The sequence below is a fragment of the Sphaerodactylus townsendi genome, linkage group LG06, assembly GCF_021028975.2.
Source record: "Sphaerodactylus townsendi isolate TG3544 linkage group LG06, MPM_Stown_v2.3, whole genome shotgun sequence".
NCBI classification, from domain to species: Eukaryota; Metazoa; Chordata; class Lepidosauria; order Squamata; family Sphaerodactylidae; genus Sphaerodactylus; species Sphaerodactylus townsendi.
This window is the reverse complement of record NC_059430.1, coordinates 105977624-105993303: the sequence shown is the minus strand read 5'-3', so window position 1 is coordinate 105993303 and position 15680 is coordinate 105977624. Positions and strand designations below refer to the sequence as shown.

The window sequence follows — 15680 nt, the reverse complement described above, 5'->3', positions numbered from 1 at the left end:
GTTGAACCCGAGACCCCCCCCCTTACCTAAGTCCTTGCAAGTTAGGCACTTTTGACCCAAAAGCACATCCTCCCTCCCTCCCCCCCCCATCTAGGCGCTCCCCTGGCTACCGAAGGGCACCATGGGAGGGCAAAGAAGGCCACATGCCTTTTCGCCAGCAGCCCTGCAGTCCCGCCCCCTTACCGGCCGCTGCTGATTTGAATACCACCAACCGATTGGCTGGAACGTCTGGCCCCACAAACCGGGGGCGGGACGACAGGCTTGTGTTACCGTTTCTTCTCGGGGTTCTGAATAGAAACGGCGCAGGTGCCCGCGAGGCGGCTGAGGGAACAGAGGCGCTTTTGCCGGCTCCAGGTCTTCCGTTCTCCCGACGGAGGTTTTGCGGGATGCCGGACCGCAAGCGCGGCTGGAACCTGTCCTTCTCGGGATGCGGCTTCTTGGGCATTTACCACATCGGCGCCGCCGCCTGCTTGCAAGAGCGCGCCCCGCACCTCGTCCGCGACGCCCAACGGATCTGCGGCGCCTCGGCGGGGGCCCTGACTGCCGCCGTCCTCGTAGGGGGCGGCTCTTTGGGTGCGTCTCTGGGGGAGATTTGGGGGGGAAAACTGATGTGGGGGGCGACACTCGTTCTAGCGGCTAGACCATGACATGACAAGCAGGAACCGTGGGGGAGGGCGACACTGTCAATCAATCTTAAAATAACTTCGATTCAGTACTTGGATTTTAGAAAGGAAATAAGGATTAATTTTAAGAAATGTCTCGGTGGGGAGCGGGGGTCAGTTGTTATTATCCGAAAATAAACGGGATCCGAAAATAATCGGGGATGGGGCGGTATAAAAGCCGAAACAATAAATAAACTACTTTTTTTCTTTGATGCTAGTATGCACGCATGGTGTGGATGCTGTATACAACTTGATTTTAACTAGTACAGGCCAGTTATTGAATAAATTGAAAACTGTTTTTGTTGCTTGTGAGATGCCTTCTTTAAAAAAAAATCTACAGCAGCTTTAGTTGCCTTTGGGGGGAAAGGTGCACTGGATTTAACCTTCTATTTGTTGAGTAGGTTTGCTTTTAAGACATGAGAACAACTTCCTTTTAGCAATTTGGAGGGGGGGGATTAGCAACAAACAAACTTCTTGCTAGCTGACAGCCATATAACCTTGGCATAGATCATGCCTGTCAGGTTTTTACTTTCTCACCTGGTGGAAGGCTTTCAGATCAAAACTATGCAGATTTTGACACTTGGTGTAATGTGCATCAAATTATGTTTTCTGATGACCCCGTTATTTATTTACTTACTTCATGTATACCCTGCCCTTCTAGCAGCTCTTCTCACAGCAACCTTGTGAGGTAGACTAGACTGAGGCTTTGTGACTGGCCAAAAGCCACCCAGCAGGTTTCCATGGCAAATTGGGGATTAGCACCTGTGTTTCCTAGATCCTGATTTGACACGTCTGACCCATGCTGGCTATCTATGTTATTGTCATTCAGCATGTTAACAGGTTCAAGAGCCCTGCCAGTATCTCTCGAATTTCTATCCATTGCTGAAATTTAAAAAAAAGAGAAGTATGAACGTTGTCATCAACTCTTCCCTGCAAGTGTTAAAAAAAACTATAGAAGTTCAGTAGGTACAGCTTTTCAGTTAGCATACTTTCTTTATGAAACAACCTGTGTCTCTAGGATTGCAGCTATTGAAGAGACAGAAGTCTGCAGGAGAGGAAAAACACAAGAATGGCAATCTTTTATATGAGGGTGCCCCATATGGATAGTTTTTAATACATTTTCTGGATGACTATACCCCTGCCCTTTTTTTGCCACTTATTTCAGTCGATTTACATAGCGTCTTGTCAACAACAATATTTCACTTACAGCCATTTGACAGTCAGAAATTCAAGATGATGTGCTTTTCCTAATATGTGGACACAGTGATGAAGGCCACTTAGGCCTATTCTACAGTGGAGCTGACCACAAAAGGAGTGGTGCAGGAGGCGGAGCCAAGCACATAGAGGCAGCCCAAGTGTAGTGGAAATGGAGGGCATTTAAAAATACACTGGGAAAGAGGTGTCTGAGAGAATAAAACCAACACTAAGTCATAGTGCTGTTGAAATGTTATTTTAATTTGCCCAGCCAATCAGAACTTCAGTGGCCAGTCAGAGCTCCTTTTGGGCAAGTATTCAACCTGGCCCCACTCAATTTCTAAGAACACTCAGTGGGCACCTGGAAAGGTGTTGTCAGGTGCCATGATGTCCAGGGTGCCATGCTGGGCACCCCTCTACTAGATGCTCAATGGGATGTTATTTATGTACAAAATTTATACCCTTGCCTTTCTGCCCTCAACAGGACCACCAAGACAACTAACAGATTAGAAACATACATCATGAAAACATCTTTAAATCCACAGTTAAAATCCACATACAATACCATAAAATATGCATGCCCAAAACCAACAAAATAGGTCAGGGATCACTGAGGGAATGCTAGACAAAATAAAAGAAGTCTTAGTAGAATTAATGTTGGATGGGGCCTATAGACCGTTCAGTCCAACCCCCTATGTAATGCAGGATAACATCAAGCATCCCTGACAAATTGTCATCCAGACACCACTTAAAAGCACTGAGGGAGATCCCAGCCGTGGGCAACATGTTCCACCCCTGAACCACTTTTATTTTTAAACAGTTTTTCCTAATATCCTGCCAATATCTTCCCACCTGTAATTTAAACCTCTTATTACAAAGTAATAGGATAGATCTCTATGGAGAGATTAAAATGTTTGGGTCTTGGAGTTTCCCTTGAGGCAGTGCTCTGTGCTGGACCCAGTTTTTAGTCTTGAGGTTCAGTCCAATACCTGTGAAGGAGATGGGCTTTCAGTGTGTGTGGGGCACGAGCTTTCTTGTATCTAAAAAAAGAACTTGCAGATCAGATAATATGGATTTAGCTTGGGGGCTGAACCCTAACACCACTCTTTCTTTAGAAAGCAAAAGTCAAGGGAATCTCATAACAGGGAAAGTGGTACCTATGCTAAAATAACCAGGCAGTTGCTGGGTGAAGGCTCTGGGCATTTGGTATTTCTATGCCAGAGGGTGTATATAATATTTCTTTAAAAATGTGCAGTAAAAGCTACACATGTGGCTGAAAGTTCTGTTTTATAATTTATGGACTTGGTCCCTAATGGGTATAAAAAAGTCATTCTGTTTTTTCTGTCATATAATATTAAAACTGGAATTCACAACTTCGAATGAATCATATGCATATAAGGTCCTCCTTAATGTCCTGCTTTATGCTTTCCGGTGTTGAGCTACTGGCATTTATAATAGGGTCCTGCATTGAATGTTGTTTTCAGTTAAGTTGGGAAGAGGGCTTCCATATCTGGTGTGTGGGTGGTACTTTGTGCTATGAAATGGAGAATGGTGATTCAGCTGGAAACGTGAGACATCTGTGTTTAGGAAATTACCAATACCCAGTGTGTGTGAAGAGGATGTTCATATTTTGTGGAAATGAAATAAGAAATTATTCATTATATATTGAGGGTGATTCATGATACTCTTCAGAAAACGTTCCTGACAGATTATTGGTTTCATATTTCAAGTGCCTTATCATTGTGCATTCAAAGCCATTCACGGCCTTGGACCTGCATACCTACGAGACCGCCTCTCCCCATATCGCCCCGCTAGGCCCCTCTGTTCATCAGAGGAGGACCTTCTGGTGACCCCTGGCCCTAAAACTATCAGGCTGGCCTCTACAAGGGCCAGGGTTTTTACAGCCCTGACCCCTACCTGGTGGAACAGGCTTCCAAGGGAGATCAGGGCCCTGCGGGAACTGCAGAGTTTCCGCAGGGCTTGTAAGACGGACCTGTTCCGCCAGGCATTTGGCCAGCCTGGTTAAAAACATCGCTGCTGTTTCATCTGGCCTCCCATGGGCATAAAGGGAGGGAGGGGGGAGGATGACGCCATCTGACGAGATATGGTTCCGGTTTTTATTCTTATTATTGCGAATCAGTATTTATGGTATGTTTTAAAGTTGTTTTATCATTGTTGTTCACCGCCCTGAGCCCCTAGGGGGAGGGCGGTTTAGAAATCAATCAAACAAACAGAGGCCGTTTCCGCACAGGCGGAATATGGCGGCCTGGGGATGGCAAAAACGCCGTCCCCAGGCCGCCGTTCGCACAGGGGGCGCAGCTGCATCGCACAGGGGGCGCAGCTGCATCGCATTTAATAGAAACTGTCTTTGTCCGTCAATTCAACTAGGGCAGTGGTGGCGAATCTATGGCACACGTGCCAGAGGTGGCACTAAGAGCCCTCTCTGTGGGCACGCGTGCATAGAGTTCGTCATGTAGGGGGAGTGGAAAATCACCTCCCCCCCACACACATACACATATCTAGGCTGGCCTTGCTTCTGAGTAAATGCTCCTAGGGTCGCGATTCACCCATTCAAAGAATTGCACAGTTGCTTCACCAAGCTTACTCCCGCCTCGGAGCAAACCATTTTTTCTAAACTAAAATCTCAGTATTCCGATTAAATTGCCTTGTTGGCACTTTGTGATAAATAAGTGGGTTTTGGGTTGCAATTTGGGCACTCGGTCTCGATTGAGTTAAGGCGCCTCCCCCCCCTCCCTCCCTGCATTTACCTTGTTCCCGGGCCTCTGGCGTGTCGTCAAGGCCTGGGGACACGCCCCCCTGCCCTGTGACGCAGGAGCAGGCGCGCAGAGCCGGGGGAGCGTGTCCTCAGGCCTCGGCGACGTGCTGGAGGCCCGGGGACATGCCGGATCTGCCGGGCGACGGCGCTCTGTGGCGCCGTCGTCCCGGCTCTTTCTGCGTCGTCAGGTCGGCGTTGAGTACTACTCCAGTTGGGTCGGCGTCTGCTTCTCCTCCAGTTGAAGTCATGCACAATGTGTCCTTGCTATGGGTCAGGGAAAAGAGTGCAGTATTAACTCTTTCCCCTTCCATCAAAATGGCCATTTGCCTCTTCCATGGAAAACATAGAAGTAGCTGTAGCAGAATAATGCACGTCGTCGGGTTGGCGTCGAGTACGCCGACCCAGCCACTTCTGCTTCCATGCGGAAACGGCCAAATAAATAAATAAAATGATTATAGATGGTTAGCGGTGGCAAAGGTCTGACCTGTAAATTTAAGTGCTGGTAATATACTGTAGGTTGCAAATCATCACAAGCACAGCTAAGGAGTAAGAAAACATAAGCAAAATGTTAGGATACAAATTGGGAAGGGGGTATAAATCTGACGGTGTGCCCAGTGGGCTTTAGTGTAGGACTGCTTTTGTTAGTGTAGTGATGATTTTGTGGTATTTTTATTTGAAAGCTGGTATGGCTTTGGACAGGTCGCATGAACATTTCCTTAATAATAATGCTAGTGAGAACTGGACAGACCGCTTAATGTAGGGATGGGGCATTTGGGGACATTAAAGGGAGCAATATGGCAGTGGGGGATGCATTGGTGTCAGTAGGAAAGTGAAAACTGCTGTACAGCTTGCCTTGGGAGGTCTATACCTTTACATTGCTTTTTATGATAAGTCTTGTGTTTATTCTAAAAAAACAACCCCCCGTCCAAACCTGAATTCATCCGTAGATGATTGCTAATTTGATCAAGAAAGTAAGTAGCACAAGGGAGCTTAACTCTTCCTCCTGAGCCTTTTTATATCTAAATTGCCCTTTTCCCAAGCTGTTACGGGAGAAGAATACTGGTGTGAAATAAGCGCTGATATTCCTGTGAAGCAAATAGCTGCTTAAGGTTAATTTACAATGCAGTCCTCAGCGGAGTTGCAGCATTTTAAGCCCATTGGCGTCAACTGACTTAGAATGATGTAACATTGTTTACCGGTAAGTCTGCACTGTTAGACTGAGAAAACAGAATGTGTGGGGAGAGGCTTAAATGACTCTAGCACGTCACTCTGGGCACTTTCGCACATGCAGAATAATGCACTTTCAGTCCTCTTTCACAATTGTTTGCAAGTGGATTTTGCTATGTCGCACAGTAAAATGCAGCTGCAAAGTGCATTGAAAGTGGATTGAAAGTGCATTATTCTGCGTGTGCGAAAGTGTCCAGAGGCTAAATCAGGTGGGCAGAATGTCATCCGCTGGTACCCAGTCACTCCCCCAAGCAATGGAAAGTGTCTTTCTGCCTCTCCTTCAACTCTTCTGTAATTGGTGTCTTAACCTTCTTTTTAAAGCTCCAACAGTTCTTTGAAGATTATGAGAAGAGGGTACATGGATGCACACACTTTGCTCAGAATGAACAAACAAAAGCACCAGCATCCTTTCCCACCTTCTGCTTCTCCTCCAGTTGAAGTCATGCACAATGTGTCCTTGCTATGGGTCAGGGAAAAGAGTGCAGTATTAACTCTTTCCCCTTCCATCAAAATGGCCATTTGCCTCTTCCATGGAAAACATAGAAGTAGCTGTAGCAAATATGCTGTTGTAATGTATACCTTCGAAATTAACTTGAAGTCATGAACTGTGCTCAGATATAGAGGTGAGGCTTCTGAGCGATTTGTTCTCCAGATCAGAGTTTTATCTCTTCTTTTGTGAATGCACTTCAATTTGAGCTTTTCTGTAGTAATGGAAGAACATTTTAGTGCAAATCTTGCTTTACTTAGATTTTTCCCCTTAGCCAAATAATTGTTGTGATATTCTAATCAGATTCACAACAGTGACCAGTAAGTGTGTGTTTAACCCTTTCCTCCTGAGTCATTTTTCAATCAAAATTGCTTTCCACAAGCAACTTTACTCTATGCAGCAGATAAGACATGGGCTCTGCAACTTTTCCCTGTGCTTGTGGGAGAACCACTTGAAATTGATGTTGATAGGGAAAACATTCCCATCAGGAAAGGGTTAAGCATGCAGGTGTACACAGAACACATAGTGTTATGATCAAATTTGCAGTTTCATTAATTTTTTTAAAAAAGGCCAGTTAATGCATCCCCTTGAAGGGGTTTATTAAAATGTATATATGTACAGTTGTGTATTTTCTTCAAAATTAATTTTGTGGTTTGCTTTTACAGTATATATCAATGATTAATGGAATTACTATCATAAGAGAAACAGAATATTTGCTGTTTATCTTTCCAGTTACTCTTGTATTCACTTTGGATAACCCCCTTGGTCTAATCTGAACTATTATTTCTCAAAATATTTTCTTGTAATAATGTAATAAATGAATCAGAGTCACCCAAAAAAAATTACTTGTTTTTCCCCTAAAGGGAAAGGACTCAAGTATCTCTAATAAACTTATCAGTAGTGGTAAAACCTAATTTCAACTCTGTAATTAAGCCTAGTGGATAATAAGAGTGAGACTTACGCTTATTTATTGATGTGATTCTCTTCTCCTGTAGAGGAGGTTACAATAAGACCACCACCACCACCTGCCTGCCTGCCTACCTGCCATCCTTCCTTCCTTCCTTCCCTCTCCCTTCCTTCCCTTCCCTTTTCCTTCCTTCCTTCCTTCCTTCCTTCCTTCCTTCCTTCCTTCCTTCCTTCCTTCCTTCCTTCCTTCCTTCCTTCCTTCCTTCCTTCCTTCCTTCCTTCCTTCCTTCCTTCCTTCCTTCCTTCCTTCCTTCCTTCCTTCCTTCCTTCCTTCCTTCCTTCCTTCCTTCCTTTTCCTTCCTCTGTCTCTCTGTCTCTCTCTGTCATACACACACGTTATGTCGAAGTTTGGGATCGGATATCAAAGAGTATGCAGTTAAATGACAGCTGATTTGGAAAAGTATTGCTTACATATTAAAATGCTGCTGATGCTAAAATGTATTTTTACACCTCTTCTGTTGTTGATATAACCATCTTGTGAGGATTTAATAGAAACTGTCTTTGTCCGTCAATTCAACTAGGGCAGTGGTGGCAGAATCCTATGGCTGCGATGCCAGAGGTGTACCTAAGAGGCCTCTCTGTGAACTATAGCGATGCATAGAGTTAGATCACTTCAGAGAGCCCTCTCTGTAGACACTTGTGCATAGAGTTAGATCATGTGGGGGGGGTGGAAAATCACCTCCCCCCACCACACACCTTCCTATTATCTAGGCTGGCCTTGCTTCTGAGTAAATGCTCCTAGGGTCGCGATTCACCCATTCAAAGAATTGCACAGTTGCTTCACCAAGCTTACTCCCGCCTCGGAGCAAACCGACTCCTAAACTAAAATCTCAGTATTCCGATTAAATTGCCTTGTTGGCACTTTGTGATAAATAAGTGGGTTTTGGGTTGCAATTTGGGCACTCGGTCTCGATTGAGTTAAGGGTCGATTGAATTAAGACCTGGAAGTGCCCAAGACGTTGTACCACGATGGCAGACACCACAAATGCCATGCTGGGAACAATCATGGTTTAAAATATTTATATATAAAAGCACGAGGTACACTAGAACAAGAGGTACCATTTCACAATCAGTTCAGCCCAAAAGTATTCTGGAACGGAAGTGTCCTTAAACTAATCTGGAAAGCTTATTGGCAGCTTTCCCTCTTTGTGGAACTCAAGGCAGCTTACAATATAAACAAAATGATTATTAAAAACAATGAAAAAAAAAGAACAATTGTAAAAACACGTCAAGTCACAATTTAAAAACGCCAATTAGGACTTCCAGTAAACAAAACCTAAATAAGTCAAATGTAGTCCTAAATAAGAATGTCTTCAGCTGCTTCTTAAAAAACCAACTGTGAGAACGCCAGGTGCCAGTCACTCTCTGGAGAGATTGTTCTATAATGGTGGGGGCTGACATCAAACAGGCTCTCCGTTATGCGCCCATCCGATGAGCTTCTTTGATGGGTGGGACAGTCAAGAGGAACATATGTGAGAAGGCAGTCCTTCAGGTAGCTGGGTCCCAAGCTGTGTAGGGCTTTAAAGGACAAAACCAATACTTTAAATTAGTGCAACAGAAATGAAATAGAAAATAGATCAATGTATTCTTGAGGTCAGCTGTAATTCTAGGAGAGAGCTAGTTTCTACCTGGAGGTTGGTAATCCTATCTTGGCAGACAGCAAACTGTAGAACATCATGGTGATCCTGAGGGCCGATAGTCTTAAGATTCAAGAAGTCTATTCACTTACTTCATTGTTGTGAAGTAATAATGCTTATTTCTGCTTATTACTAGTATTACTCATTGTGTTTTCTGCCACTGTCCTGCCTTAAAAGGTTCGATTGCAAAAGGAAGATCTGCTTATTTCATCACTGCTGATAAAAATGATTGTGCCATACAATAACTGCATTTTGACTTAAACAGTTCTTTAAGTGAGTCCTTAAGAAGTACAAAATTAAAAAGTTTGCCAACCAGTGGATCCTACATTTTGAGATGTGGACCTCTTGTCATGACAAAAAGCATGTTATCTCTGGAGTCACAAATCCTCAGTTTGAGAAGTGCAAAGCTCAGCAACTGTGGATACTAAGTCCTGTTCGGTGGACAGAAAAGATTAACCTAGATAATCTTTACTGAAGCCTCTAGCACAGCATGAAATTGTGCCCCTAGTCCATGAATTGTCCTGACCTTGATGGTCCAGGTTAGACTGTTCTCAACAGATTTCAGAAGCTAAGCAGGGTCTGTCCTGATTAGTACTTGAGTGGGAGGCCACCAGGGAAATCCAGGGTTACTACATGGAGGCAGGTAATGGCAAACCACCCCTGTTTGTCTCTTGCCTTGAAAACTCCTTGAGGTCTTCAGGATTGACTGCGGTGTGATAGCACTTTTTACCACCATGACAAATTACTGGAACTCATTTAATAAACGTTTATTAAACATTGCATCAATATATTGTGCCATACTACCACTTAATAGACCTCATTCCATGATCAGCTCATCTCATATGCATTTGCTGATTAGTTATTTCTTCATGCTACGCATGATTGGTGTTTGGAATATGCTGCCACAGGAGGTGGTGATAGCCGCTAACCTGGATAGCTTTAAAAGGGGCTTGGACAGATTTATGGAGGAGAAGTCGATCCATGGCTACCAATCTTGATCCTCCTTGATCTGAGATTGCAAATGTCTTAGCAGACCAGGTGCTCAGGAGCAGTAGCAGCAGAAGGCCATTGCTTTCACATCCTGCATGTGGGCTCCCAAAGGCATCTGGTGGGCCACTGCAAGTAGCAGAGTGCTGGACTAGATGGACTCTGGTCTGATCCAGCAGGCTCTTTCTTATGTTCTTTTTTGCACCTGTGTTGCTATCTGTTATTTAGAGTTAACCACTCAGATATTTAGAAATAATTAAATGATTGTGAGAGCCAAAGGTAGGGAAGATTATATTAATATTTTTCTATAAACAATCACTCCTGTGAGATGCAAATCAGATTTCTTTGTTTAGAAATCTTAGAATGCCGAAGTTTAAGAAGAAGTAAGATCTCTTGATGAGATATTGGTTACCTTGGGCTTTTAAAAATAATCCTTAAAAGCAGATACAAAAACTAAAACTTGATTTGTTTTAAGCGACTATCATCGGTTATCATATGAATAAGTAATACTAGGAACACTGATACTGTTAGCATTCATTTCTGGGTTCTGTGGAGTTAATTCTCTTATGTCTTTATTTTCTTCTGTCTTGCTCAATAAAAAGAATCTTTTCTTTGATAAAAGATTATACAGGTGTCTTGTTTAGTTGTTAGTTGCTCAAAAGAGAAAAAGAACAGACTCATGTCTGAAATACAAGTTTTGTATTAGAATCAGAGGAGTTTCTTTAAAATGATGAACTCTGGGGAACTTTGTGGTTGATCAGTGTTTTACAGGCAAAAGCTATGAAAAATTATTCAGTACGGATCTCTCTAATACGGTGTGGTGGATATTTCCACACTATTCTGGCTGGACCCTGTCAGAGGCTAAACCTCTAGCCTCCAGATCTTGAGAGCCAGGATTTAACTTGCATATTCTCACTTGGCAGGGTCTAGAGCAGTGGTTCTCAACCTTCCTAATGCCCTGACCCTTTAATACAGTTCCTCATGTTGTGGTGACCCCCAACCCTAACATTTATCCATTTTACAGATGGAGAACACTGATGCAGAGAGTCTTAGGCGACCCCTGTGAAAGGGTCATTCGACCCCCAAAGGGGTCCCGACTCACAGGTTGAGAACCGCTGGTCTAGAGTGCTGGAGCAGGCAAAGTCTGGAGCTGGGTCCAGCACCTCTGGGTTATGACTTTGTGAACTGGTTGATCCAGCAGTGCTTTCTTCCTTGCCTTTAGCTTAACTAGGCTAAGGAGCCCCAGCTACTCTGGAGGCAGTATCCAGCTACTCTGGAACTCTCTGGGTGAGGCCTGGATTAAGCCAGAGGCATTATTTGGAACTCTCCAGTTGAGGGCTGAATTAGGCCAGAATGCTCCAGACAACTAGGTTGTCTGGGTTCCACAGCTAGTGCATGAGCTGCTAATCTAGTCCTGTGGCTCCTTTCATTTATCTCTGCAGGAGCTTGCTGCTGTCACTGCTGATGGGTGGATCCATGTGGGCTCATGGGCAAAATCTTAGACTGGCACTTATTTGGAGGGACAGAGGGAAGTTCTGGGGAAAGAGCCTCAATTGCAAGCTCTTCATATGGGGAAGAATCATCTATCATGCAGGGGTCTCCCCCAAGCTTTCTGCTGTCTCCTATGTTTCTATCTCCTCATGCTTCTTTGAGGCTTCTGAGTCAAGAGACCAGAGCCAGTTCAGTGGGGATCATAACAGTACATATTTTTCACGCACTGGACTTGTTATAAACTGAACAAAACCCATGGTTGCTAAGGGAGCTACAAAATCCTGAACTAGTTTACACAAGGTGGTCAGGTTCTGCAGAACACTCAGTCTGGGACTCCAGCACTATGCCAGTGGCACCACCGTTGGTTCAGGCAGGGTGCCCACTGGAGTTCTAGGCAGCTGGTAAACAAATAGAATGCTTTGAATCCCAGCATAAGGAACAGACCATCATTGCCAGCAATAGTTTTCACTAGGAATGTTTAAAAAGCAAAACACTCCATGGAGGATAGTTCCATCTCCCCTGGTTTCTAGTTTGGGGTTGATGAAGGAGTTTATAGTCAGTCAATAGAGATAGATGCACTCCTTTCAGGTCTTGGTAAATAGGCCAGATCAGTATTCTCTTCTGATTACCTAGACAGGTGTGCAATTTATTTTTTATGGATATAGTATTGCAAAATGTTAATGAATAAGCACAGGAAACAGGGACTCCTACACCAGCTTCTCTCAGGTTGGGACTAAAGTTGATGCATAATGAAAAAAATCTTGAAATGAATGGTCTGTTTCATATGCAGTAATGTGTCTTTCAGCGGCAGCTTGTGCAGACGTTATGGAGCTTGCCAAAGAAGCAAGGAGGCGAAATCTCGGTCCGTTTCACCCTTCGTTCAATGTGATGAAGATAATGAGAAATGGAATCTGCAAAAATCTTCCAGAGAACACTCATCAGTTGATGGCAGGAAGATTGTGCATTTCACTTACTCGAGTTTCTGATGGCAAAAACGTGTTGGCATCCGACTTTAATTCTAAAGAAGAAGTTGTTCAGGTATGTTCTAAATTGTTGCTACCAGCGTTTTGTTTTTAAGTCATGTTGCATTACCTGTCCTGCACACCGTTTAGCATGAAGTTTACGATATTTGCTTCCCCGTCCAGAGGGGGGAGACCCAAATCTGCTTATGGAGGCGGTGTGGGGCTGTTCCAGCGGATTTACCCTCTTTGGGCCACTTACCCTGGCATCAGTGGAAATCCACTGGCAAGCGGCCGCCGTGACCCTCCATGGCGTCATCTCTCCTGCTGTCTCCATCAAAGCAGGAGCATTCCAAATGCATGGCCGAGGGTGGAGTCACCATTAGCTGGCTTCCACCTGGCTTTTGCCTGCTGGAACGCCAATACCGGGGGCTTGGGCTTACGCCACCCTTTTGGGCAGCACCACAGAGGCCTTTTCTGTATTTTGCCTTCTTGGAGTTGGTGGGGTGGCGCTGGTCCCATTATCGAGGGCTCTAGACTGGGCTGTAAATGAGACCCTAAATATATTTAAATCATATTTTTATTAATTTTTTCAAATATAATTCACTAACAAAAAAGGAAACAAAGAGAAAGAAAAAACAAACAGAAAAAGAAATACAGCTACCCATAAACTATACATATTCTAACATATTGGATCTTAAAATGATAACAATATAATTTAGAGAGAACATTATATAATTTTCAAATTCGTTACCTTCTAACCTTTAGTTCCAAAACAGCAATAAATATCTAAAGATCAGTTACTTATATCTTAATCATTAACAAACTAATCATTTTACTATTATTACATAATGGATTCAGCCTCAAATAAAAACACACAGTAGGCCCTGGCTCCAGAGAAATCTCGCACTCTAGTGGGAAACCAGGCTATAAAATCATCTTGTTACCTGCAGAAAGGAAATGTTCCCTCATTATTAGAGTCAAATGAGAAGGAGAGTGCTAAGAATAGGCAGAATAAGTCACTTTAAAAAAAGTCCTAATCTAGAGCCATAAAAAACCAAGGACAATCAACATGTTTTGACTTGGTAAAGGCAGAACTGATGAGACCTCAGCCATTGTAGAATAGCCAATGCAGTATTCCTCCCAAAGAGTTAAAAGATTTGGCATATTTTGTGCAAGGTGCACAAGCTAAGAGGTTGGCACTAGAATGAAACTGAGTGAAGTGTGCATTAATCATCCTCCATTTCAGAGTTCCATCTTTTCCTGTGACTGTTCCTGTAAAAGGGATGTCAAAGGTTAAACCAGTGACCTTTAGACTTTAGCTAGACTTAGGAGTTGATTCTCTTCTTAGTTCTGTGTGCTTGTGCTTTTCTGATATCCTGTGCATTTGGGTTCCTCGTCACAGTAGAGATGTTCTCGCATTCATTTTATCCTCACAATTAATGTATGGTATGGGTTAGGCTGAGATAGTGTGACTGGTACAGTGTTTCTAGCATGATATTTGCATCCCCGTCCAGAGGGGGGAGACCCAAATCTGCTTATGGAGGCGGTGTGGGGCTGAGTGGGAATTTGAACCCAAGCCTCCTAGATCCTTTGGATCATAAAGCAGTCACTGGCTCAGGGTGTCTTCCTTCCCTTGGTAAAAAAGGCAGTTATCCATCCACAGTTTACAAAATCATCTCTGGAAATAAATAATGTGACAAATTATTGACTGGTCTCTGATTTGCTGTTTTTGAGTTGGGTGTTAGATAGTTGCAGAACAACTCCAGGCCTTACTGGGGTACTCATCTGCTCTAGAACCCTTTCAATGTGGGACCGAGATGATGCTGGTGGCTTTTGATGATCTCTGTCTTTATATTGGCAAGTGCTGTGCATTGTTGTTGTTGTTGTATTTATCATTGCGTACTTTGGACCCTGCCATCATGTTGAGATGTCTGGATATAGAAGTATGTATCAAGGGATGTGCTTTGTACTGGTTTATTTCATTCTTTAGGGACTGGACTGAAAGGGTTGCTGTTGGTAACTAGTTGTTATCACTGGGGTTCCACAGGGCTCAGGTTTATCCCCCATCTTTGTGTGAAGCCCTTGGGAGAGAACATTTGTGGCTAAGGAGTTGGATGTCATCAATATGCTAACAACACCCAACTCTGTATTTCTTTGTCCAGACCACCCAGTACTGCTGTGGAGATCCTGAACTGGATCCTGGCTTCTATGTTCAAATGGCTAAAGGTGAATATGCAGAAACTGAATCCTGATAAGATAGACATGATGCCAATGAGGATGGCTGAAGTCTAGGAGGTCGTTATGTCCCCACATTTGAGGGAATTTGACTGATTTTCATTGACTTGGTTGAAGGTTTAGGGATGTTGAACCCAGCCTTGTTGCTGGAGAAGCAAGTTAATGGAGCTGCAAAAAAAAAAAAGACTTACTTCTATCATCTCTGAGTCCAGAAGATATCTCTATAGCTTGACCAGATCAATCAGGCCACATTTATCCATGACATGGTGACTTCACAATGTATTGTAATGCAGTCTACATGGGTCTGCCTTTTAAGATATCCCAAGATATCAGCTTGTACAGAATGCTGAGGTTCATTTACTATTGGGAACTGTGTGCAGTATCCATGTGCCATCTATTTTTGAAGTCACTATACTGATTACCTATTCATTTCCAGACACAATTCAGTCCATAAGCTATATCCATACAAAGCTCTTCATGGCCTAGGACTCACATTTTGAAAGAACTGAGACAGCAGTATGATGCGGTAGCCAAGAAAGTCAATGCAGTTCTAGGCTGCATCAGTAGTAGTGTCTATGAGGGATTTAATAGTACCACTCTATTCTGCATTGATCAGACCTCACCTGGAATAATGTGTCCAGTTTTGAGCACCACCGTTCAGAAGGATATTGACAAGCTGGAATGGGTCCATAGGAGGGCAACCAAAATGGTGAAAGGTCTGGATTCCATGCCCTATGAGAAGCAGCTTAGAGGTCTAGGTATGTTTAGCCTAGAGAAGGTTAAGGGGTGACATGATAGCCATGTTTAAATATTTGAAGGGATGTCATGTTAAAGATAGAGCATGCTTGTTTTCTTTTGCTCCAAAGACTAGGACAAGGTGTAATGGATTCCACCTAAACACTAGGAAGAACTGCCTGTAAAGGCTGTTTAACAGTAGAATATACTGCCTTGGAGTGAAGTGTAGTCTCCTTCTCTGGAGGTTTTTAAGTGGGCTGGAGGGCCATCTGTCAGGAATGCTTTGATTGTGCATTCCTGCATGGCAGGGAGTTGGACTTG

At 43.6% G+C, this 15680-nt stretch overlaps 1 protein-coding gene across 1 annotated transcript in view; it reads left to right on the top strand.

The window, feature by feature from the left end:
• Positions 1 to 252: 252 nt before the first annotated feature.
• PNPLA3 (patatin like phospholipase domain containing 3) overlaps positions 253 to 15680 on the top strand; it is a 30601-nt gene continuing 15173 nt past the window's right edge. The window contains exons 1-2 of the mRNA XM_048501909.1: positions 253 to 573; positions 12233 to 12465. Of these exons, the coding sequence (XP_048357866.1) occupies positions 387 to 573; positions 12233 to 12465 (420 nt within the window). The 5' untranslated portion in view covers positions 253 to 386. The remainder of the gene's footprint in view (positions 574 to 12232; positions 12466 to 15680) is intronic.